This window comes from Zalophus californianus, chromosome 8 (genome assembly GCF_009762305.2).
Source record: "Zalophus californianus isolate mZalCal1 chromosome 8, mZalCal1.pri.v2, whole genome shotgun sequence".
NCBI classification, from domain to species: Eukaryota; Metazoa; Chordata; class Mammalia; order Carnivora; family Otariidae; genus Zalophus; species Zalophus californianus.
Window position 1 is genome coordinate 98,533,923 of NC_045602.1, and position 23,850 is coordinate 98,557,772.

A 23,850-nucleotide genomic window follows, 5' to 3' on the forward strand; every position below is an offset into this window, starting at 1 on the left:
TATGCTTCAGAACATGTTTTGTAAAGAACTAGTTAAGAACCATGTCTATAATGTCACAACCAGGCTGCGGCGGGTTTCATTCAACTGAGCATGACTAACATGTGGTAGCCTTTAATGGATCTGAGGTTGAAAAACATTATTCTCGTAGGTAATGCAACCCATGAGTTAAAAAACATTGGTTTGTATGGAAGGGCTTATGATTAAGGGAGGAAATTCAGGTGATGAAAAGTTTCTAGCAGGGTGGACTACCTAGTACAGAAAACTCTGTTTACAACCACCAAGTAAATTCACCAAATAACGTTTACCAGTTGAATTTTTGCCAAGGTCATTATCAATTCGAAGTAAGTTGCTTTTTGTCTTTGGCTAAAATGAACCAAATAGCAAGGTATATATGAACGGTTGATCATCAACCAATTTTGGTTCTCCTGAGCTCTGGGGGATGGTGGAATCAAATATTTATTAAATCATATATTCCCAAATAACTGTTTTTTGAATGCAAGTAATATTTCAAAGCATTCCCAGCATCATTATACAAGAAGAGGGTATATTTATATTCCTCAGGCTCAGAGTATTCAGATGCCTTCAAAATGAGATGTGAATAAAGACAGACTTTTGTAAACTGATTTCTAAGGTGCTTTTAAAGATCCACTACGTTTTTGGCCAAGCCATCTGAAGTGATATAGTGAGGTAAAATGATGAAGGTCCAAGACAACCTTAGACCAAACTCAAGTCAGAACTCTCCTGAATGTTTCCCTGAGTCCCTAGAGATCAGGGATAACTTTGGGCAAGTACTTTTTGTGGAAGTGATACGCCCATAAAGTTCACCAGTTGAACTTCAGTCCAGTTTACCCTTGGAATTACCCACTATGGCCTCCAAATTACAAGGTGTGATTAACCTGAAGCACATAGTGTTCTAAAACAGCTAGCATCAGTTTTTTTTTTTTAAAATCTGCCAATTTTATTAGTTCTTAGTAGAACATGGTTTTTGAACTTTACCTTGTTCTAACTGAACATGTTGCTTCATAGAATAGATAGCTCCTTTAATCCTAGAATACATACAGAAAGTGTGTCAGATTTGTAGTTTGCATGAGCTCAAATAGCTCAGAACTTACCATCAGGACTTGGAGAGTTTTCTGTGTAGCCAGAGCCTTCACTTTGCACAGGAACTCTAGGTGTGTCCTCGCCTTGAGCTGAAAGAAAGAAGATAGTCCTTGATTAATAAAGAATTAGAACAGCCTGACTGCCAATTTTTCTGTCACCCTCCGTTGCCCTCTTAAATTTAAAAATACTCCCAGGATTCAACTTCTTTTGCAGAAAAGGTTAAGGGAGGAAATAGTGGGTTAAGCTGCCTGAATTCTTTAGCGCTGTCATCTAAATTCTCTTTAATTTGTGAGATAATCGCATACATACATACACACACAATTTCTCAAATTAAAAATCTGGTAGCATGAAAGCAGGAAAACTTGGTTTAATCAGAACAACCTACAATTTAAATTTAGGGAAATGTTTGTGTGTGTGTGTGTGTGTGTGTGTGTGTGTGTGTGTGTGTTTGTGTGTATGTAAGTTTATGTAGCTTAATCTTTGAAGAGAAAAGGGAAAGAAAAAACCTGTTTTGCCTTAGGCATGCCTGAAAGCTAAAGATTCATTTCCCTGGCAGTGAGGTCCTTTTGTTTAAACACAAAATGAATGGCTTAGATGCTTTCCTAGGAGACGGTCTCAGATGCTGCCATTTTGAATTGCTGAGAATCAAGTCTTTAGTTAATTTCTGTTGTGATTGATCTCTATTTTGCACAGCTTCAGAGGGCTTGTCATCCATTTGCTGTGGCTGAAGCTATACAACATGCTTCAGTGTAGTAGTAACTGGGTTGTTTTTTCTTATTGTGAGAAATTTCCCAGATAGCCTAAAGGACAATAACATTTTCCATCTGAGATAAATATCTATTACATTTTCACAGCTTGAAGACCAAGGACATTTAGAAATATAGATACAGATAGAGGTCTGGCAATCCATAACTTCAAAATTTTTATTATTTCTATACTTTTTTAAAGTGGAAGTTTGGGTGCATTTTCATTACATGAGTACTTATTGAGCTCGGAGCATGTTAAATTTGGTATGCTGTTGGTGAGGATGAAGCAAGGATGGTAAAGATCCAGTTTGTAATCTCTTCAAAGGAAGGTATCTTCAAAGACAGAACTTGCACTCTTGGCAATGATTTACTGAAGCTGACAATCATGAAGTATGACTCAAAGATGACCAGTCTCTGAACCCTGGTGGATGGATGGTAGGAAGGTCAGTACTTGAAGACATATAAAAGAAGCAGAGTGGGGGAAGATGAAGAAAGCCATTTTAGATTTGAAGTCCGAAGTGCAGAGCCACATAACTGGAGATGCCAAACAAGTTTTTGCATCCAGTCCCGAGGAAGCGAATTGGGAATAGTCATGTGGGTATTTGCGAGATGTCAATGTAGACGTAACTTTGATGAGATGAAAGTAGATGAGAGAAATCAGGAAAAGGATAACAGAAGAAAAGAAATGACTGATTGATCCCAAGCCTACAAGCGAAAGTAACTGTGCCAATAAGCTGTTTTCATTAGTTCTTGAGGATGAGGTTGGGAAAGGGAAAATAAAACTTGAACCTTCCAACTGGATCTAAAACCATATCATATTCTTTCTCACTCCACCAATTCTAGAAAGTGGACCATTTTCAATTTCTCATCAACACATTCCTCTAGGCACAATTACAGATGAAATCACTGATGGATTTCTCTAAGCCTCAGAGCAGGAAATCTTGGTTAATTATGCTTCAAAATAGAACAAGGAAAAAATGGAAATATTTGATTTTATATAAACATAATAAATTTTTGGATGGAAAAAATACCATAAGAAATATTTAGAAGAAAAATATTATAAATTGAGGAAAAATACTTATACCTTTTATTATAGATGAAGGGTTAATATCTTTAACATTTAAAGTACTTCTAAAGAACAGATTAAGAAGATCAAAAACTGGGTAGAAAGTTGAGCAAGAAATTTAACAGACAGTTCATAAAAAAAAATAATAAAAATGGCCTGTAGTCATGTGAAAGATGATTCACTTTGCTCAGAAAGAAATGCAAATTGAAATTACACTGAGAAAGGGATTTCAGCCTAAGGTGAATTATCATGATGTAGACTAACCCTTCTACCAATAACAGTTAGAAACACTGGAGAGATTATTTAAGAAACTATTTTCACTCAGTAGAGAGCCATCAATACAGCACAAGCTTGAGGAGGTATAAAATGCTGAATCTGACATTCCACATGTGCCAACAAGTTGAACAGAGCCTCCAGATGTCTTATGAGGCCTGAGGGGTGGGGAGGGGCAAAACTTGGAGATCAGCGCTAACAAAGGAAGAGGTGCCTAGAAAAGTATCTCAAGTCTTCTGTAGGCACCTGAAGGGCTATATTCTGGGGGCAAGGATGAACTTGATATAGACCAGCTCTTAAAAAAATTGAAGTCCAGTTTTTAATCAATTCAATTCCTGATTATATGGCAGTGCTCTGCTCAATCCTACTGGCCTGTCAGAAGCAAAAATAAATCCTTTCCAAAATGAGATAAAACCACCCAGAGCCTCAAGCTATCTCTACAGTTATTCACACACAGTGTCCAGCATTCAATAAAAAATTACCTGGCATTCCAGAAGAATGAGAACTAATCACTGAAAACCAAGAGAATAAGACAACATATAGAGACATGTTAGAGATCTAGATATCATAGACAATTTTAAAATAGTGATTAATATGTTTAAGAATTAGATGCCAATTTGGGGAATTTCCATGGCAAAAAAGTTTGTCAGATAACTAGACACTATTTAAAATATCAGATGTAAATTGCAGAACTGGAAAATATACTATAATTGAAGTTATTAACCCAGTAGGTGCATTTGGCAGCCATTAGACACAGCCAAAGAAGGGATTAGTAAACTGAAAACTAGATTGGAAGAAAATATAAAGTACAGATGAAAAATATAGAAAACAGTTAGTAGACATATGAGATAGGGTCTATCCAATGTGTAATGTGGCAAAAGCAATATTTAAGATATAATGGCTAATTTCCCCAAATTAATGGGATATCAAACCACTGTTTTAAAAGTGCTCTGATCTCCAAGCAGAATTAATGCAAAGCAAATTTCACTCAGGCCAGTCATTGTAAAACTGCTGAAAACCAATGTTAAAGAAAAAATATAAAATTAGCGTACATCAAAATAGCAACGACAGGACTTAACAGACGCCTTCTCAGCAAAAATAATGGAAGGCAAAAACAATGCAATGGCATCTTCAAAGTGCTAAATGAAAGATCACCAGTGCAAAATTTCATACCAAACAAAAGTGTCTTTCAAATTTGAATTTGAAATAAAATAATTTCAGGTAAAAAGAATCATAATTTGTTCAGGGACAAAAACAGTAGACCTACACTGAAGGAATAGTTTTCACCATACTCAAAAATCAATTCCAGGTAAATTTTAGAACTGAGTGTGAAAAGTAACTTGGAAAAAAACCTTCACATCATTAGGCAAAAATTTCTTACACAGGAAAAACAAAACAATATCCATCAGGGAAGGGACTGATAATCTGGACAACACTAAAGTTAGCATCATTGATTTATGGAAACACACTTAACATTAAGAAAGTAAAAAATAAGCCAGAGTGGAAGAAGATATTTGTGATATATATTACTGACTCCTGCACTGAATAAAAAGAAACAAATATACAAAATAACAGAGGAGAGGCAGGGAACCCAATAGAAAATGGGCAAGACACAAACAAATATGTCATAAGAGGATATTTTGTTAGTCACTTAATTTTTTGAATGACTTTTGCCTTGGCTTTTTCACTATTAAAATGACTACAAAATGTTCTAACTCCTTGTCTAACTTATAAAATGTCCTAACTCCTTGTTTAACTCTCTGAGACACCATCAGAACTAATTAACACATAACAGTATTGTTATTTTTTATAAGAAATGATTACTCTGAAAGGGAAATTAATTGACCTGACACTAAACATTACTTCTCTTACTTTCCCTTCAGGGTTGTTTTTTGTAATGGGATCTAAAGGTACCTGTGGCTGATTCTTAAGTGAAATCTCTTTCAAGTTCATTACTATCAATGATAATAACCCTTTGGTGATATTACTTTGGAGAAACCCCTGTGGCATCATGGGAACTTTTTATCAATAGGCAGGATGCTAGTCAATTAAACAATGCTCAATGAAAATGATTAAGAATTGAGTGAGAGACAAAGGAAGAAGTTGAAGAAAGCAAAACCCAAAAGCAGATCAAAAAATAGTGAACATTTAAGGTGCTTGCCTTACATTTTGTCTTTTCAACCTTATTATTTTGTAATACAAAACATTCATACGAGAAATCTTAGGTTATGTCACCATATCAGCACAGATTAGCATTAGATGCAATGGCAGGTTTGATCCATGACACAGAGAGATAAAAACAGAAATCAAAGTTGTAGCTCTCAATATTGCTTCATTCAAGCAGCAGCATCATCTGTCAGATCTGCTTCCAAAACACTAAAAGTATGTTTGATAGACATTATTAATTAATTTAATATCATGAGTATGCAGGATATGTGCATACGGTATGAATATAGGACTGTGTGCAGTGAGTGGTGCAAGGTGTGTGTGTGTGTGTGTGTGTGTGTGTGTGTGTGTGTGTGTGTGTGTGTGTGTGATGTATTTGGGAAGAGGGAGAGGAATGACAGACATTTGTTACTCTGATGTATGTGGTGTGGAACTGGTATTATCCTATCAGCTTTTACCCTCCTGGGCAATGCAACCGAGTGCCCCAGAGAAATGAATCCATTTCATATAGACAACAGAATCTGATCAAAACAAAAATTGCCTCTACAGCTTGTTTATCCCAGTTTGCCTGTCCCTCCCCCCACTTTGATTGCTACTGCTTGGAACACAAACAAGAGGTACATTTCAGGGATCCTAGCAGGAGATGAAAGGTGCTGTAATAGAAAGTGTCTGGGACATTCAGTATCTTTTTCATTTTCAATTACCAACAGCAACTGTCCTCCTTCAGGCCTTGATTATGGTAACCTTTTTTAGGTCAGTTGTATTACATAAAAAGTAATAAATTAAGCAGGTCTCATCATAAAGAAAAGATACTGAGATGCTCATAGAATGCAGTTAACCAGATTTTTAGTACATAAACATGGAGAGATGTTGGAGGATCCTTCAACTTTTTCTTTTGAGATTTGTGTTGACAATAAATTCCATGCAACAAATAGAATGACAAATAATTATTTCTCAGAGTATATGGTTACATAGGTGTCATGACAGCCACAGAAAGTAGGGCCTGTCTGGATTTTAAGTGGTTGATATTGACCCAAATTAAGGTGGTATTCTTGAACCATCTTGACAACTTTTGCCTTATCTATCTTCCAACCTCACCATTAATGTGGCGGATTAGATAATTATTTAGAAATATTCATTTCCTATCTTCTACCACCATGGGAGTCTATGTCACTGTCCCTTGATATTGGACTTGGCCATGGAATTTCCTTTGGCCATTGGGATATTAGGAGAAGTGAGTCAAACAGAGACTTGAAATACATTTGTATGTTGGGGTTTGGCCTCTCATACTCCTGACTTTTACCCTAACAGGAACATGCTTTAGGGAGCAGTTGATCCAAGGAGAGTATGACCTGGATTCAACTCACAGCCTGACTTCCTTCCAAACCCACACTAAATGTAGTTGATTCTCATATCCATGAACAAAAGATAGCTGATTATTGTTCTAAACCCATGAGATTGAAGATGGCTTGCTATGCCACATTATTATGGTGATAGTTACTTCTCTTAATAATACATTTTAATTGACTCAGTCCTGACATTGCTTCTTAATTTTATCACATAGCAATCATAGCTATAAAGTCATGAGCTTGATGTGTGCCTAGTTTTTTTAAACACATATTAATTCTTTAATTTATTTATTAATGTTAAATTAATTAATTTGTTAAAGATGTGTTCTGTGGGGAGATTTCTGTATTGATTTTTTGGAACATGGTCTGCCCATTAGATCATCAGTTCAGTTTTCCCTTCATTTTAGGGAGTTTTCTCTTCTAAATGTTGACTTCTAAATTTCAGGGATACCAACTGTTCCCAAATAGAACAATTTATTCCCTCTTTCTTCTATATACCATTTTTTCTCTAATTGTTTTAGAGTTTCTGTGTTCTTTTTCACTGTGATCATCTCAAGCCTTTTTTCTTTGTCAGTAACTTGGTCTTTGCTGTTCTTAATTGATTTATTTTACTAATGTTTGAAAACGTGTTTCCTTTATGCTTACATTTCAGATCATTATGCAATTTTATCACCTTAACTTCAAGATCTTTAATGTTCTTTTGAAGTTCTTTTATAGCTGTTATAGGGAATTTTAATCTTTGTCTGGAGTTATGCTTTGTTCCACAATAGCTTCTTCATCTGTGTTTTGCTGGCTTGCATGCTCACTGGCTTCCTACCTTCCTCCTCTCTGTCATGGCTTCTGAGTGCTTGCAGGGTGAGGTGTGTAACACGTATTCATTAGCATGCTTCTTCTTTCTCAAAGTATCTGTGGCCTGTTTGTCCTTCAGGAGCTACCTAGAAGAGTGTTTTCTTTTGAGGACTTTCTTTAGGAGGGGCAAAGTAGCCAGAGGTATTTACCACATTAGTTATTCTGGATTTCTCAAGCAAGAGAGAGAGACAGAGAGAGATAGGCAGACCATCTTGGAGCTTTTCTATTCTCTTTTGCTGTTTCTATTTGTGTGTTTTGTTTTTGTTTTGTCTCAGTCTCCCAAACCAGGGAATAAACTCCACAAGAATGCTACACAGATTCCTCATGTAGGGAGGGCAAGTCCTTCTTCATGGAGGCTTCACCAGGGGCTCTCAAGCTCCTCCTCCTTGCTTCTTGCACACTCAGAAGATTTTATCTTTTTTTTTTCAAGGATTTCATCTATTTACTTAAGAGAGATCACTGAGCAGGGGTCGGGGAGGGACAGAAGGAGAGGGAGAAGTAGACTCCCTGCTGAGTGGGGAGGGCAGTCTACACTGGGCTGGATCCCAGGACCCTGAGATCACTACCTGAGCCTAAGTCAGATGCTTAACCAACTGAGCCACACAGGCACCCCAAGATCTTGCCTTACTGATTTCCTCTTTTGTTTTCTATTTGGTGAAATTCCTGGTTTTTGCTAGAGGTAATTAGTTCTAGGCTTTTGTTACTGGTTTGCTTTTCTTTTCCCATTTTACTCCCAGCAGGAGATAACTGAAATGGAGAATTACAGAGGCTTTTCCTGTCTCTTCAGGGAAGGGAGGAATAAAAGGTGTTCATGGCTGACTATATACTTTTGTGGAAATTTCCTTTGGGGTGCTCCTCTCCCAGTTGGGAAAGTAAATGGTAGCTAGTAAGATCCTATTCAGGGTTATTTCTGAGCCTAGTAGATTTAGGGGGTAGGCTGGAGCAACACCAGGCTCATGCTTTCAGCATATCTGAAAATGTACCTTTTCTTTTGTTAGCTACCAGTTCACTCTTTTGTCTGATTACTGATTTTGTTGGTGTTCTTCCTTTGCTTATTTTATTTATCTCCTTTTGTATTGTTATTTGGGGGAGAGTGAGGTTTGAAATCTGACTCCACACGATCATCTTAAACCCAAGACTAGGTACACAGACTGCTTTGATTTTTGTGACTGAGTATTCCCTACACATGTCACACACACTTAACCTTTGTCAGCAGCTGGTTTTAGGAGTATTTATCAAATGACAGTCCTGATTATAGACTTGATGTTATAGCCTGAAAGTTTATGTCCCTCCAAATTCATATGTTGGAGCTCCAATCCCCAATGTAACTATATTTGGAGATAGGGCCTTTATGGAGATAACTGTGGTTAAATAATGTTGAGGCCCTAATCTGATAGGGCTGTGGCCTTATAAGAAGAGAAAGAGAAAGAGAGAGAGAGAACTCTGTCATGTGAGGACACAGTGAGAAGGAGGCCATCTACAAGCCAGAAAGAGAGCTCCCACCAGAAATCTAATTGGCCAACACCTTGAACTTGGGACTTCCCAGACTCTAGAACTCTAAGAAAATTAATTTCCATTATTTATCTATGGTACTATGGTATGGCAGCTTGAGCAGACTGATATACTTGATTTCTATTTAGTTCATACTTCTTTGGGACAAAGGTATAATTATAAACCATCTGTCCCCTACCTAATCTACTTTCTCCCAAAAACCTCCGTGCTAAAGCTGCTACTTGACCATACTACCTCTTTTGATCATTTGGACAAACACTGTACACATACGCCCATGGCTCCCTCTCTAAAGTCAAATAATGAACGATTAAGCTGACAGGATCACACAGGTGGAAAATTCACATGTTTCTACAAGATACCCTTTCCATGGCAACACACTTCTTAATGTATTAATTGGGAATATTCTACTCTAATCAAAATCAGATGCTGTCTTTAGTAGGAGATGAAAGGCAGTGGCAGGAGCTGGGGGTGGGCATGAGATCATGATGTACACAAATTCTTTTATGTTCTACCAGAGGATGTGCCTCCATACAGTCATTTGAGAATGGTTTGGAAATTCATCATTCCTTATTGTCCAGATAACTACTCTACAGAAAAACCCAATATTTAGTAAGGAAAAAAAAAAGGCCACCAGATATTTCAGTGCCTACCATGGGCTGGGGGACAAAATGAATGAGGCATATTGCTGCCTTCATGAAGTTCACAAGCTAGCTGAGAAAGAGAGAAAGAAACTGAGAGAGAAAGAGAGAACTACAAAGAGACAGGGGTGGGGGCTGGGGGGAGTTAACTGCTTGCAAGCTAAGTGATGTTATTACCAAGAACTGCAGAGGCACAAAAGAGAGAGTGATTCACCTTTTCTGAAGGGAGTAAAGAAAAATCTTGGAGCACAAGCAGATGGCATGTAAGCTGGAGCCCAATGGCTGAATCAGTTTCAGATGTTTTGCACCCATGCTAAGCATTTGGATAGGTAGAAATATCTCTTGTCAATAAAACATCTGAAGGACTCAGCTTTTCACATCTTCAGCCAGACTACCTTAGGCCACTCCCTTTTTACTCCTCTTCCTCCACCACCCCACCCCTGGCCCCCTGCTGGTTGTGCTGCTCCCACAAATTCTAAAAGGCAGTTCAAGTTCCTCTGTACATGATCACAACCACTGAAGGCTTCCCAGGTATTGTCATGTTTGGCTTAACTGTGCTAGCTGCTGATCACATTCTACAAGTCTGGCTTTTTCTTTCCCTTTTCCAGTCCCCAGTTAAGCATCTAATTCTCATTCGGCCTCATTATGCATTCCCCACCCCCTCCAGGGCCGGCAGGAATGGAGACTACAAGGAGGCTCTTCTCAGCCAGGGTTGCCAGGTGCTGGTCTCAGATTAGGGTCTTTCCAGCAGGAATAATACCAATTGGGTGTCTCTCAAACTCCCCCACACACCATCATACAACTTTGTTTCTCTACAGCAACCAGATAAATCTGCACACAGCAGGGTCCTAGTGAACAAGGAGACACATATTTTTTCCAGAGGAGTCTCTTGATTCTTTCACTCTAATACGGTTTTAACTATGCAAGAAGCCACAGTGGGGCAGCTTTGGGCTTTTCAATGGTTCTTTGGAATCTTTCATAAGGAAGGAACTTACTGCTGGCAATAACCAAAGCTGGCTTCTCAGAAACTTCATCATACACCTAAGGCTCCTGAAAGTGCCTCTGACTGTTGGTTGAAATCCTGCACAATTAAGTATATAGTTCTTGAGTCAAAGAATAATTTAATCCTATGTATCCTTAATTACAGACTCCTTAATTATTTCCACTAGATTTTGCCCTTTTTGTATGTTACATTTTCCTAAATAGCACAATTTATTCTGAACATTTAATAAGACCTAGTGCATCACCTTTGTCCATGACCAAAGTACTAGAAATCTATACCCAGGAAGAAAGCTGCATCCAAGAAATAACTAGCAGATTTGCAGAAGCACCAGAGGATGGTTATCAGAGGGCTCTGAACTATAAGTAAGTACGTTCAGTTCTGCTACAGTAATTCCATTTCTGGTCTTGGCCCCTAACACCAATTATTTTAGCTTCAAAAAAAGACGATACTATTTTTCCTACTAGGAAAAGTTTTCAAACACACCTGGTATTAAACTCAAAGCCATTTTCCATTCAGCTTTTCTTCACAAAGCCCTATTACAGATACCTGGATCTTAATCTTTGAGTTTCTTTGGATTTAACCATATTTATACCTTTTTTTTTAGTGAATTCACTCATTTTTATGCCTTCTGAGTGTTTGTCACTACCAGAGCAAACACGCGCGCGCACACACACACACACACACATACACGTACCCTAAAAGACTATCTAGGCCACATCCGCTAAATATGTAACTGCTATTAAACTCAGGCAGAAGGATTTTACTAAAGAGAATTCAAAGTTACCTGTGAGAAGTCAATGTTATGTTTGCCAACTTCTTCTGTTTAACAGGGGCTTTATTCCCTTTAGGTTATAGATCTTTGTTATTTCTTGTTGTCTGAATAGGACTGCATTCCTCAAGGAATAAAAAAGACCCTTGACCATATTCTAGTCCAACCAAACCTTTTCACAGATGTGGATATGGGCCTCAGAGAAGTGGCACGGTTGCCCCAGGCCACCCAACTATGATGTGACAACTGAAATTTCTCCTAACTCTACTTCCGGAATGTTTCTAATACTTCGCCCAACACTAGTGACAGTGGTGAGAAAACTGAAATAAGACTGGAATTTGGGATGCTAATCCATTTGAAGGCAATGGACTTGAATGTCTTTCACATCCCTAAGATGGCTTGAGTGGGGGAAGGTAGCACAAACTTACTCACAATGAAGAAAATAAGTCCCTGTCAGATGCCAGGGACTTCTTTGTGCTCAGTAGCAGCAGCCTTGGTAGAAATGATGGTGTGCTAAGGCTCTCCCCTCCCACAGGGTCTGCAGGGCCCTGGAGCATGGGCCATGTTTCTCTGCCAGATATTTTAGAGTTCCACCTTGGTGGTTTGATTATCCTTTTAAAGACAGGCTCACTCTGTATACTCTTTCCTCTGGAAGACCAGGTTAATGTCACTCTGGAACTCCTACCCTTGGGGTTAGAAGTGCATGATGGAATTCAGGGAAAAGATTCTAAACATGAGCAATGTAAGTTTCCTGGCCTCCTTGGGCACCAGAGGATCTGAGGGCCCTACTACTAAAGGGGATGGTCAATCAACAGTGGTTGGGTCTGTGATGATGTCATCCTCCAGGCTTCAGGAGTCTCCCTGGATTCATGCTGTAGCACTAGCTTCCTGGGGCTGACATCACTGGGCTGCCCAGTCCTCTTCTTGAACCCATGGATGCTGAGCATCTTAACTGGCCTGTTGCTTTACAGCTTGATTGACTCCTGACTGCTGAATTTTGCTTTTGTCTAGTTGATGATCTTGACTAAGGCACTCTGGTCTCTCCTATAGTCAGGAATGCCTTGCTTGTCCCAGAATTTTGACAACCAAGAGATCCTTAGCCCTCTGGCTGCCTTTTTGCCTCTTCTCTCAGACTGTCATAGGTACTCCTTCTGTAGTTGTCAAGCTGACTTCATTCCCTGTGTGGAAACAGCAACTCCAGTGAGAGAATGGGCTCTGAGGACACCAGATAATGGACTTTGGCCCTGCTTTATCACTTGACATTTAATTTCTTGTTCTAGGAGACAATTCAGGAAACTCTTTCATAGTAGAAAAAATAACATCCTGAATTTCCCTTTCACTCAAAGAAATCTTAATCCTTTTTTTTTGTTCATGTATTGTACCAGACTAGAGATCCTGTCACATAACTTCTTCAGCAAGATAACAATTCACCTTTGAGGAGGAGGCAACCCAATTTTGATTTATTGATCTCAGGCCACAATGCTTTTCTTAAAAAAAAGAAAAGTGCAGACTAGTCTATATGTGATTGTCAAAAGCCTGAAGATCAGGCTTTTTGAAGTTAATTTCATTCAATTTACAGAATTATATAGACTTTTTTGCTTGTAAATTTTTTTAGAAAGTCCAAAATAATGCATCAAGAAGCGGGAACCTTCCTCCTGCCCGGTGGCCTCCTTTGGTAAATGGGCAGAGTTATACTAAAAGCTGCCCTCCAATTTCAGATTTCTGGTTTTGTTAGATTTAATCCAGTTGCTATTTGACTGATTTCAATAGAACATCAATCATTTGTGTGGTTGTAAACCATGGAGAAGGAAAGAAGATGGATTTTCATATAGTAGTAAGTGTGCATCTTCCACTACAAAGAAACCTCTATTAGAAATGTGGTGGTGGTGGTCGTCCTGTGTGTGTGTGTCTTGGGGGAAAGTGGAGGGGTGCTCCTTAAGGTTTTATTATACAGGAAAGAGGTTGTATCTATTTTGTGGTGAAATTGCTACTAGTGTATTTCACTGATTTGAGGACACATTTTTTCCCCCTTACGTTTTAACATCTGGGAAGTTGAGATGAATTGAATAATCAATGGCTCTACAATTGTTATTAACCTGGATTGAAGCCAAGTTCAGACAGAGGATTTACATTTGCTTATTAGTCACTGGAAAACATTACCAACTGGAGATCAGTTAAATTAAATTCCTTGCCTGTGGTTTCTATGGACCACATTGGGATATGAATTCGGGACACAAACCTACGGGATTAGCACCAGTTTGTGATTCAAGTTCTTAAGGAAGACTTTTTTTTTTTTTTAAACCTACTTCCATCAATGCTGAAGGTAAGATACCCAAGTCTCCTGGCTTTTTGGAGCAGATATCGTTGGAGTCAAGGCCATCCCCCCTAGGCCACCTCTGGGTTCCCCTGTCGCTGTGGTGGACACAGTAGCCCCGGGTACTTGGACAGTTTCTCCCCCTTGAAGCATCTCTCTGCTTCTCTACTAGCAGTGCTCAGATAGCTTGTTCAGCCGGGGCATAGGACAGTGCAGGGGTCCTGTGCATATGGAAGGCCGAGAATCATTTGCTTATTACCTGCTCTTCACTAAAATGTGCTGGGGATCTAATAAGCCCAGGGGTGACTGACCCTCAACCAGTGAAGGAAGGGAGCCATTGGATAATGCCCCAGCTTCCCTGTCCTTCCATGCAGAGATTCTGTGGTGTGCTCTATCCAGTTCCTCAAAGGGGCCTCAGTGGGACCGAGCCCATTTTCTCATAGTAGTAATCTGCTCATGACCTGGACTTCGTTGGTTCTTTCCCTCCCACCTGATTTCCCTACTCCTTCGCTTGTGCTTCTAGAGACCATCCCCCAAATAAACTACTTGCACCCAAGATCTGGATCAGGATCTGCTTTTGGAGGGACACAAATTAAGGCACTGTCCCCTATTTCTCCTTTAACCTCACCCAAGGGTGTAGCTCTTTGTTGACTTATACTGAATTCTCCATTTGGGGATTTTTTTCTGATAGTTAATGGACGTGATAGTGATCATTAATAGAATAGTTAATGGAAGAGTAATTCTTATAATTGAAGGTATCTTAATTTCAATGATATATTATTAAAGAAAAATAAAACTCTGCTGGGATGACAAACACACTGAATATACAAAATGAGTCTTTAGCTCATCTCCCCCACCCCCAGTCGGTATAAAGTTTTAAATAGTTATGAAATGTTCAGTCCACCCTGATCCAACTAAACTGATTTGGCACATACATGTGTCATGCTATGGGTCTCAGGTCTTATCATACAGTTCTAAAAATCATTCTAGGAGATAATGGACCTCAAACAGTTGTATTCCAGGGGTGATATTACCCTTTGGAAAAGCTATTTGTTTTTTTCAGATTTCTCATAGGTGACATAGAGGTTGATGAGTTAATGGTAGCACCAGTGATTCACCTGAATTTTTCAAAATGTGATCCATGGACCAACTGCAGTAGACTCACTTGGAGATTATTATAAAATGTGCATTTCTAGGCTTCTATCAAATCTATCAAATAGGAATCTGTGGCTGGTAGGGCCTGGTCATCTGCATTTTAATACGTCTTCCCCAGTGATTCCTGCATGCATGGAAGTTTCAGAATTATCTGCTTTTCCACGGTTTTTCACGAAAACAGCATCTTTAAGGTTCCTGGGCCTCTTCTAGAATGTGTGCTTAAGGTATTGACTAGTAGAAATTTTATTCATAGCATAAGAGCTATGGCAGATATTTTTTAAAAGATAACTGAAACATTAGGAATAGTATTATCTCAATAACATGTCCTTCTTAAAAGGTGATAATTCCATAATTTCAGACAGAAATTCTGGAATTCATTCATTCATTTGGCAAATTCTTTTTTTTTTAAGATTTTATTTATTTATTTGACAGAGAGAGAGATAGCGAGAGAGGGAACACAAGCAGGGGGAGTGGGAGAGGGAGAAGCAGGCCTCCCGTGGAGCAGGGAGCCTGATGCGGGGCTCGATCCCAGGACCCTGGGATCATGACCTGAGCCGAAGGCAGACGCTTAATGACTGAGCCACCCAGGCACCCCTCATTTGGCAAATTCTTATTCAATGTCTGTAATTTGTTCAGTTATGTGATTACAAGGATGAATGGAGCTCTCTCCTAATGCAAAGGCAATGACAGTATGAAGGACTGTGGCATCAGGGTTGCAAGCATGGATTTGAAGTGTGAATTCTGATTCTGCTACTTACTTGCTGAATGATTCTGGGCATGTTATTTAACCTCACGGAGATGCAGGTTTCTAATATATAAAAGGTGCAAAGTGATGCCTACATCACAAATAAGTAGTGTATAATAGTGGAGCACTTAGTGGAGTGTTTGGCCCATAATAAATAATTATGAAAAGCTATGATTTGAGTAATAATAAAATGCATCAGGGCAAGGAGAAGGCCTAGGCAGTAGACTGTGGTTATGCACGTAGATTCTGGGGCCAGATTTGTGGGGTTTCAATCCTGGCAGCCACTCACTAGTTTTGCAAGTTTGGCCTGGTGATGTCACCTCTCTGTGTCTCCTGTGAAACTCTGCTTCCTCTCTTTGACTTTCGAATACCTTCTTCCACAGTAGATCTTTTCACCCCAACCATTTACCTGTCTATTTCACAGAGAACCCAAATGGCACAGCTGTTATTTGGGCATGTTTTTGGCAATGGGAGCAGTGGCCATGATTGATTACAGACTGAGGAGACAGTCACTGGGGAGAGAGAGAGGGAAGTAGTGGATAAGACAAAGTCCACTAAACAAAGGGATGTTGAGATCATCAAGAGCACAGGTGAGGAGAAGACCCTGGGGCAGCACTAGACAAAGGGATCTTGAGATCATTGAGAGCACAGGTGAGGAGAAGACCTAGGGTGGCAACAGTTGCTGCGGCTCATGTTCTTTACATGAGGAATTGTCTTTTTTTTTTAAAAAGATTTTATTTATTTGACAGAGAGAGACACAGCGAGAGAGGGAACACAAGCAGGGGGAGTGAGGGGGAGAAGCAGGTTTCCCGTGAAGCAGGGAGCCCGATGCAGGGCTCCATCCCAGGACTTTGGGAACATGACATGAGCCGAAGGCAGACGCTTAACGACTGAGCCACCCAGGCATCCCACATGAGGAATTGTCTTAACTTTTGGAGGCTAATATTACTTATCATCATACCCTTGTGAAGGTATTGCTATATATTATTTTTTTAAATTTTTTTGTTATGTTAAACACCATACATTACATCATTAGTTTTTGATGTAGTGTTCCATGATGCATTGTTTGTGCATAACACCCAGTGCTCCATGCAGAATGTGCCCTCTTTAATACCCATCACCAGGCTAACCCATCCCCCCACTCTCCTCCCCTCTAGAACCCTGTTTGTTTTTCAGAGTCCATCATCTCTCATGGCTTGTCTCCCCCTCCGACTTACTCCCCTTCATTCTTCCCCTCCTGTTATATTCTTCTTTTTCTTTTTTCTTAACATATGTTGCATTATTTGTTTCAGAGGTACAGATCTGTGATTCAACAGTCTTGCACAATTCACAGCGCTCACCATAGCACATACCCTCCCCAATGTCTATCATCCAGCCACCCCATCCCTCCCACCCCCCGCCACTCCAGCAACCCTCAGTTTGTTTCCTGAGATTAAGAATTTCTCATATCAGTGAGGTCATATGATACATGTCTTTCTCTGATTGACTTATTTCACTCAGCATAACACCCTCCAGTTCCATCCACGTCGTTGCAGATGGCAAGACCTCATTCCTTTTGATGGCTGCATAATATTCCATTGTGTATATATACTACATCTTCTTTATCCATTCATCTGTAGATGGACATCTTGGCTCTTTCCACAGTTTGGCTATTGTGGACATTGCTGCTATAAACATTGGGGTGCACGTACCCCTTCGGATCCCTACATTTGTAACTTTGTGGTAAATACCCAGTAGTGCAATTGCTGGATCATATGGTAGCTCTATTTTCAACTGTTTGAGGAACCTCCATACTGTTTTCCAGAGGGGTTGCACCAGCTTGCATTCCCACCAACAGTGTAGGAGGGTTCCCCTTTCTCCGCAACCCCACCGACATCTGTCGTTTCCTGACTTGTTAATTTTAGCCATTTTGACTGGTGTGAGGTGCTATCTCATGGAGGTTTTGATTTGGATTTCCCTGATGCCGAGCGATGTTGAGCACTTTTTCATGTGTCTGTTGGCCATTTGGATGTCTTCTTTGGAAAAATGTCTGCTCATGTCTTCTGCCCATTTCTTGATTGGATTATTTGTTTTTTGGGTGTTGAGTTTGAAAGTTCTTTATAGATTTTGGATACTAGCCCTCTTCTCCTGAGCTGCTTTCAGGATTTTCTCTTTGTCTCTGAGACTCGTAAGTTTTACTATTAGATGTCGGGGTGTGACCTATTTTTATTGATTTTGAGAGGGGTTCTCTGTGCCTCCTGGATTTTGATGCCTGTTTCCTTCCTCACATTAGGGAAGTTCTCTGCTATTATTTGCTCCAATATACCTTCTGCCCCTCTCTCTCTTTCTTCTTCCCCTGGGATCCCAATTATTCTAATGTTGTTTCATCTTATCGTATCGCTTATCTCTCGAATTCTGCCCTCGTGATCCTGTACTTGTTTCTCTCTCTTTTTCTCAGCCTCTTTATTTTCCATCATTTGGTCTTCTATATCGCTGATAGTCTCTTCTGCCTCATTTATCCTAGCAGTCAGTGCCCCCATTTTTGATTGCACCTCATTAATAGCCTTTTTGATTTCGACTTGGTTAGATTTTAGTTCTTTTATTTCTCCAGAGAGGGTTTCTCTAATAACTTCCACGCTCTTTTCAAGCCCAGCTAGTATCTTTAAAGTCATGATTCTGAACTCCTGGTCTGACATCGTACTAATGTCCGTATTGAGTAGGTCCCTGGCTGACGGTACTACCTCTTGTTCTTTTTGCTGAGGTGATTTTTTTCGTCTTGTCATTTTGTCCAGAGGAGAATAGATGAATGAGAGAACAAAATGCTAACAGGTTAACAATGTCCCCAGCAAATATACTCTATACAAATCAGAAAAGACCCGAAACCAGGGGAAAAGAAAGGGAAAGAAAGAGAAATGAAAGAGAAAAGAAAGAAAAGAAAAAAAAAAAGAAAGAAAAAGATAAATACAAAAACAGAACAATACAAAAAACCCTGAATATGATCAAATATGATCAGGCTAGTGCATAGATCAGTGCCACACACTAGATTTTGGGCGTATTTTGGTCTGTTAGAAGAAAGTGCCTCCTAAAATTTTAAAGGAAGAAAGACTTATATATGTACAAAATAAGGGTTGATACAATGAAGGGATGGAAGATGATTGTAAAGATGAAAAGTATAAAAGATTTTATAAAAGGAATTGATACGATAAGAAGTTGTTTGAAAAAAGAAAGAAGATTAAGAAAAAAAAGAAAAAGAAAGAAAAAGAAAATAAAAGGGAGAGAATGTGATCAGGCAGGATTCTAGAACAAAGCCATACAGTAGTGATTTAGGGTATATTTTGATCTGTTAGAAGAAACTGTATCTGAAAATTTTAAAGAGAGAACAACTTATATATATATATGCCAAAAATAAGGGTAACTACTATGAAGGGATAAAATATGACTCTTAAAATGAAAAATAAAAAAGGTTTTTTTTTTAAAAAAGGGATTGATAAGATGTTGGTTAAAAAACGGAAAAAGAAAAATTAAAAAAAAAAACGTTTAAAAAAATTAACTTTGAAAAACTAATGAATCATGGTAAAAAAAAAGCCATGAATTCTATGTGCAGTATTCCCCTAGTGCTGGAGTTCTCCCGTTCTCCCTGATTGGTAAACTTGGTCTTGGCTTGCTGGCTGTTCGTGGGGATCTTCTGGGGGAGGGGCCTGTTGCCGTGGTTCCCAAATGTCTTTGCCGGAGGCGGAATTACCCCGCCCTTGTCGGTCCGGGCTAAGCAAGCTGCTGGGGTTTGCTCTCAGGAGCTTTTGTTCCCTGCAAGCTCTCGGTACAGCTTTGGAGGACCAGGGTGAAAATGGTGGCCTCCCAGTCTCCACCCGGAGGAGCTGAGAACTCGGGGCCCCGCTCCTCAGTGTGCCCCCAGAGAAAAGCAGTCACTCCCGTGTCCCCGGTCTCCGGCCGCACTCCGTGCTCACCCGGCCTGTGACGGAGCGTTTCTATCTCTGGCACCCAACCCCGTGTGGAGTCTCCAAACCCAGCAGATCCCTGCGGTGCGCTCCCATGCCACTCCTCCCGGGGGAGGAAGGGGAGTCTCCCTGGCTCTGCCGCTTGTTGGGTCCCTGCTGGAGGAGCAGTGGTCCGACTGGGCCGCAGATCACAGTTTATGGCAACTCCGAGCTGAGAGTCCGCGCCTCGGCTCCGTCTCTGCAGCCGGCTTCCCCGCTCCGATACCTGGGAGCTCTGCTGCACTCAGGCACCCCCGGTCTTTCTGTGACCCTGAGGGTCCTGAGACCACACTGTCCCGCGAGGGTTCCACCCCCCGCTTAGCCACTGGAGCGACGTCCCTCCACGGGGCCGACTTCTAAAAGTTCCGATTTTGTGCTCCGGGGCTCTATCACTTGCCAGAAGCGGCCGACAAAGCACCCCCCCCCCCCCCCCCGTCTATCCTCCCAAATATCACCTCGGATTCACTTCTCCGCACGTCCTACCTTCCAGTAAGTGGTCGCTTCTCTGTTCAGAGAGTTGTTGCTACTCTTTTCTTCGATCTCCTGTTGAGTTCATAGGTGTTCAGAATGGTTTGATCCCTATTCAGCTGAATTCCTGAGACCAGACGAAATCCAGGTCTCCTACTCCTCCGCCATCTTGCTCCGCCCCCTCGTGTTGCTATATATTTTTAAGAGCACATCCTCTGAATTTATCATTTTCAGTTAAAAATCAGTTCATCAGAATGAGTCATGGCAGAGGCACTCATAGGAATAGAGAGGACTGATTCATCCAACAATTAAGCTACTGAGAGATCTCTGCGTCCTACCAGTACCAGCAAGCTTTATTTTCTTTGTTTTCTAAACAATGTAATTGGATTATACTTCAAGTACTGGGCTTCTTTATTTTTCTATTTATTATGTAAATTACATATGTACAATCACATGGAATGGAGACATGCAGACTTATGTCTATAAAAAAGATGGGCCTCTGTGACCAGAGTGGGGCTTTGACTTCATTTTCTGGTGATGCGGATAGGTTTGCTTCACTCCAGTCCCACTTGTATGCAGCCCTCTTGTATTCAGAGGTAAAGTTCTTGGCTATAGTTTTGGTGCAGTACTTAATTAAGAAAAAGTGAGCATATTAGACTTAATAACAAATTCTGGCCAAAGTATGGTACAATCAACATTCTCATCTATAAGCACCTACTGAGCATCTATTAAGCCACTTTGAATTAATTACTTAGGAGACATTCATTAAATATCTACCATGTGCCAGGCTCTTTATGGAAAACCAGGAAGCAACTATGTAAATACAATCTCTGTCCTCCAGAGACTCAAGTGATTGAAATCTCAAGTGATAAGAATTATTCTGGGTTAGTAGAGGGCATTTTAACCAATCTTGAGGGAGAGATAGGAAGTGGTTTCAGGGAGATGTTTCTCTACTAAGTCACATCGCAGCTGAGCCCAAAGGTTGAATTGGAGTGGCCAAGAGGATAGGAGCATGGGAAGAGTTGGAGGCACAGAGGCTCAGAGAAGAGGACGTGTAGCCAGTGAAAGGACCAGCTAGTTGTTATTGCTGCATTTCAAGATGGCTGATGTTTAGAGTTCCAGGGAGGTGGCCAGAGAAACAACAGGAACTAGTCCTTGGAGAGCTAAGGAGTGTCATTCAGAAGGCTATGAGACCCACGGAGGTTTTAGTCAGGGGGTGGCATAACAGATTCACCTTTTAGGAAGTTTAGTCTGACTAGGGGGCACAGCATGAATTTTAGTGGGGGTAGGGGAAACCAGAAGTGAGGAGAACAGTAAAGAGTAACAGTAACAGTAACAGTAAGCTCTTCTTCCGAGCACAGAGCAGAACCATACATCCTGTCCCAACTTCTTACATAGTAGGCGGGGCCACATGACTCAGTAGCAGCCAATGGACTGTGGGCTGAAGCTGTATGTGCTACTTCTGGGACTGGCACCTGAATACCTTCCTGTGTGATCCTCCACACCGTCTGCCTTCATCCACCAGGACTTGGCAGCAGTACTCAAACCTGAGAACCACCTGGACAGCTTGTGAAGAGCATATTTCTTGATCCTAGAGTCAGAACCTCTGATTAAGCCAGTCAGTGGTAGGGCCCAAGGATTTGCCTTTTTAGGAAGTTACCAGGTGATGGTAATGCTGCTGGGCCAGGAATCACATTTTGGATACCAAGGTCCTAAGAAACGTAGTTACAAGATGTATAGGAAGGCATTATCTGGGGTTTCTGGATGATTGTGTGGAGCAATCTTCTCCCTCCTCGGAACAGCTTTGGAGTGTGAGGTAAGTAAGAAATATACTTTCTCATGGTAAGTCATTGAGATTATGAGGTTGTTTCTGCAGTCAGCCTACTCAAATTAATACAGGAGGCACTTATCGAAGGGACATATGAGCAAAAGTTACAATGTGTGTGACTGCCAGTACTATGTCTATCTGTCACAGTGATCAGTTTTATAACTGGATGGAGTGCAAGTGTTGTTTCAGGGCTCAGCTTACCTTCCTCATCTTGTCCACCTCAGCCCAGGACTTGCTCTTCCCTTTTACAGTGGACTTACTATGATCACTCATTTGACCTTTCCTGCACTAGACCATGGGCAGTAGATGGCCAGGAATTCTACTTAAAATCTCCTTAAAATCCTATCTGAAGCTTCACATGAAATAAGGTATTCAAAATATAATTGTTAGTCATTTTGATGGTGTGTCAGTAGACACACAAATGCCCACAGACTGTAAGTACATGGAGGTGTGCACCATTTTGTCTTCTCCCGCAGTCCTTTGCACATGCTGCTCCTTTCCCCTGCAACACTGGCCCACCCTGACTCAGGGTAGCTAATTTTACTCAGCTTAGACATCACTTCCACCAGCATGGCTACTCAGATAAAACTGTGACTAGTTACCACCCCATGCCCATTTTCTTCCCTCTACAATTTATAAAATATGTATCATACTATTTTGTAACCTATTACTCTAAGCAAGCTTATTCTTTTTAAATTTTTTTTTTCTGAATCTTGGTTCTCTTTGTAGTGCTATAAAATTTTTTTGTTCTATTTACATTTCTATAAATACCATATTTATGTTTAACTCAATGATTATCCAACTAGTCCAGTGTCCTATTTCTATGAATCATTCAAATATTTGATGAATGAAGCCCAAACATTACCTTGCCCTTGGAATGTGCTCAGCAATCTTAGAAATTGATTTATTGTTTTACTGCAGCCATAAAAGTGGACAAAGTCTCCAAGAAAAACTTTTTAAGTAAAAAGGAATACAGCCCTTAGGATGCTGTCCACAGTTAAGAAATAGAATAATTTGGAGATTAAGTTAGAGGAAAAGTAGGTGTGCATGCATCATGCTTGAAAGTCAAGGGCAAGTCATGGGATGCATGTTGCATATCAGCTGGGCAGAGTCAACACTGGGAGGAGGTCACTGAATGTGAAATGTAAAAAGCCATGTTTGGTATCCACATTTGTAGTCCAATGTTACCAGAGCTGAGACCTGGAGCGTGAATAGAACTCTGTGATAACAGAGGGACTATCCTGTGAAAGAACAGAGATAGTCATGGAGATGTCATGCATATGACTTAGCCATGGAGGAAAATATAGCAACCTCGTGGGGGAGGGGCAACAGTAGCAACCATTGGTTTTCCAAGACAGGGAAGACCTGTATATGGTTGAAGGCCAAAGGGGAGGAAAAAGTAGAAAGAAATATATGCACAATGCTGGGAAATTGGAAATAACTGAGGAGACAAAGAGTTGTTTGACAAAAAAGGAAAAGGGATTCAGACGCAATGTTAAGGTTAATTTTTGGAAAGGAGAAAAGTAGCTGTCATGTCAAGATAGAAGAGAGTGGGGTGTGTATGTCTGGATCAAAGATAGTTTTGATGGAGAAGATAGAAGGTTAAGGGATTTCTCCTTTATTTTTCTCAGCAAAGTGGGAGATAGGACCATCTATGAGGAGAAAGGGTTTGGAGACAAAGAAGGAGAAGGAGAAGAAGGAAAAGAAGAAGAAGAAAGGGAGGAGGAGGAAGGGAAAGAGGAGGAAGGGGAGGGAGGGGAGGGGTAGGATGGAGAAAGTTTAGAACAGCTACTGTAAGAAGTGTGCGTGGGTACTCAGAAAAGATGGTTTATCCCCAGGAACCATTAAATGTAGCACATCAATAACATTATTTTTTAGCCTAGGAAAAAAAAAA

General features: G+C 40.3%; 1 protein-coding gene across 2 annotated transcripts in view; it reads right to left on the minus strand.

Moving 5' to 3' along the window:
- Positions 1-23,850, minus strand: part of MACROD2 (mono-ADP ribosylhydrolase 2) — a 2,068,343-nt gene that overhangs the window by 14,278 nt on the left and 2,030,215 nt on the right. For both annotated transcript variants that reach the window (XM_027621583.1, XM_027621584.1), the window contains one exon: positions 1,113-1,190. In XM_027621583.1, coding sequence (XP_027477384.1) covers positions 1,113-1,190 — 78 coding nt within the window. The remainder of the gene's footprint in view (positions 1-1,112; positions 1,191-23,850) is intronic.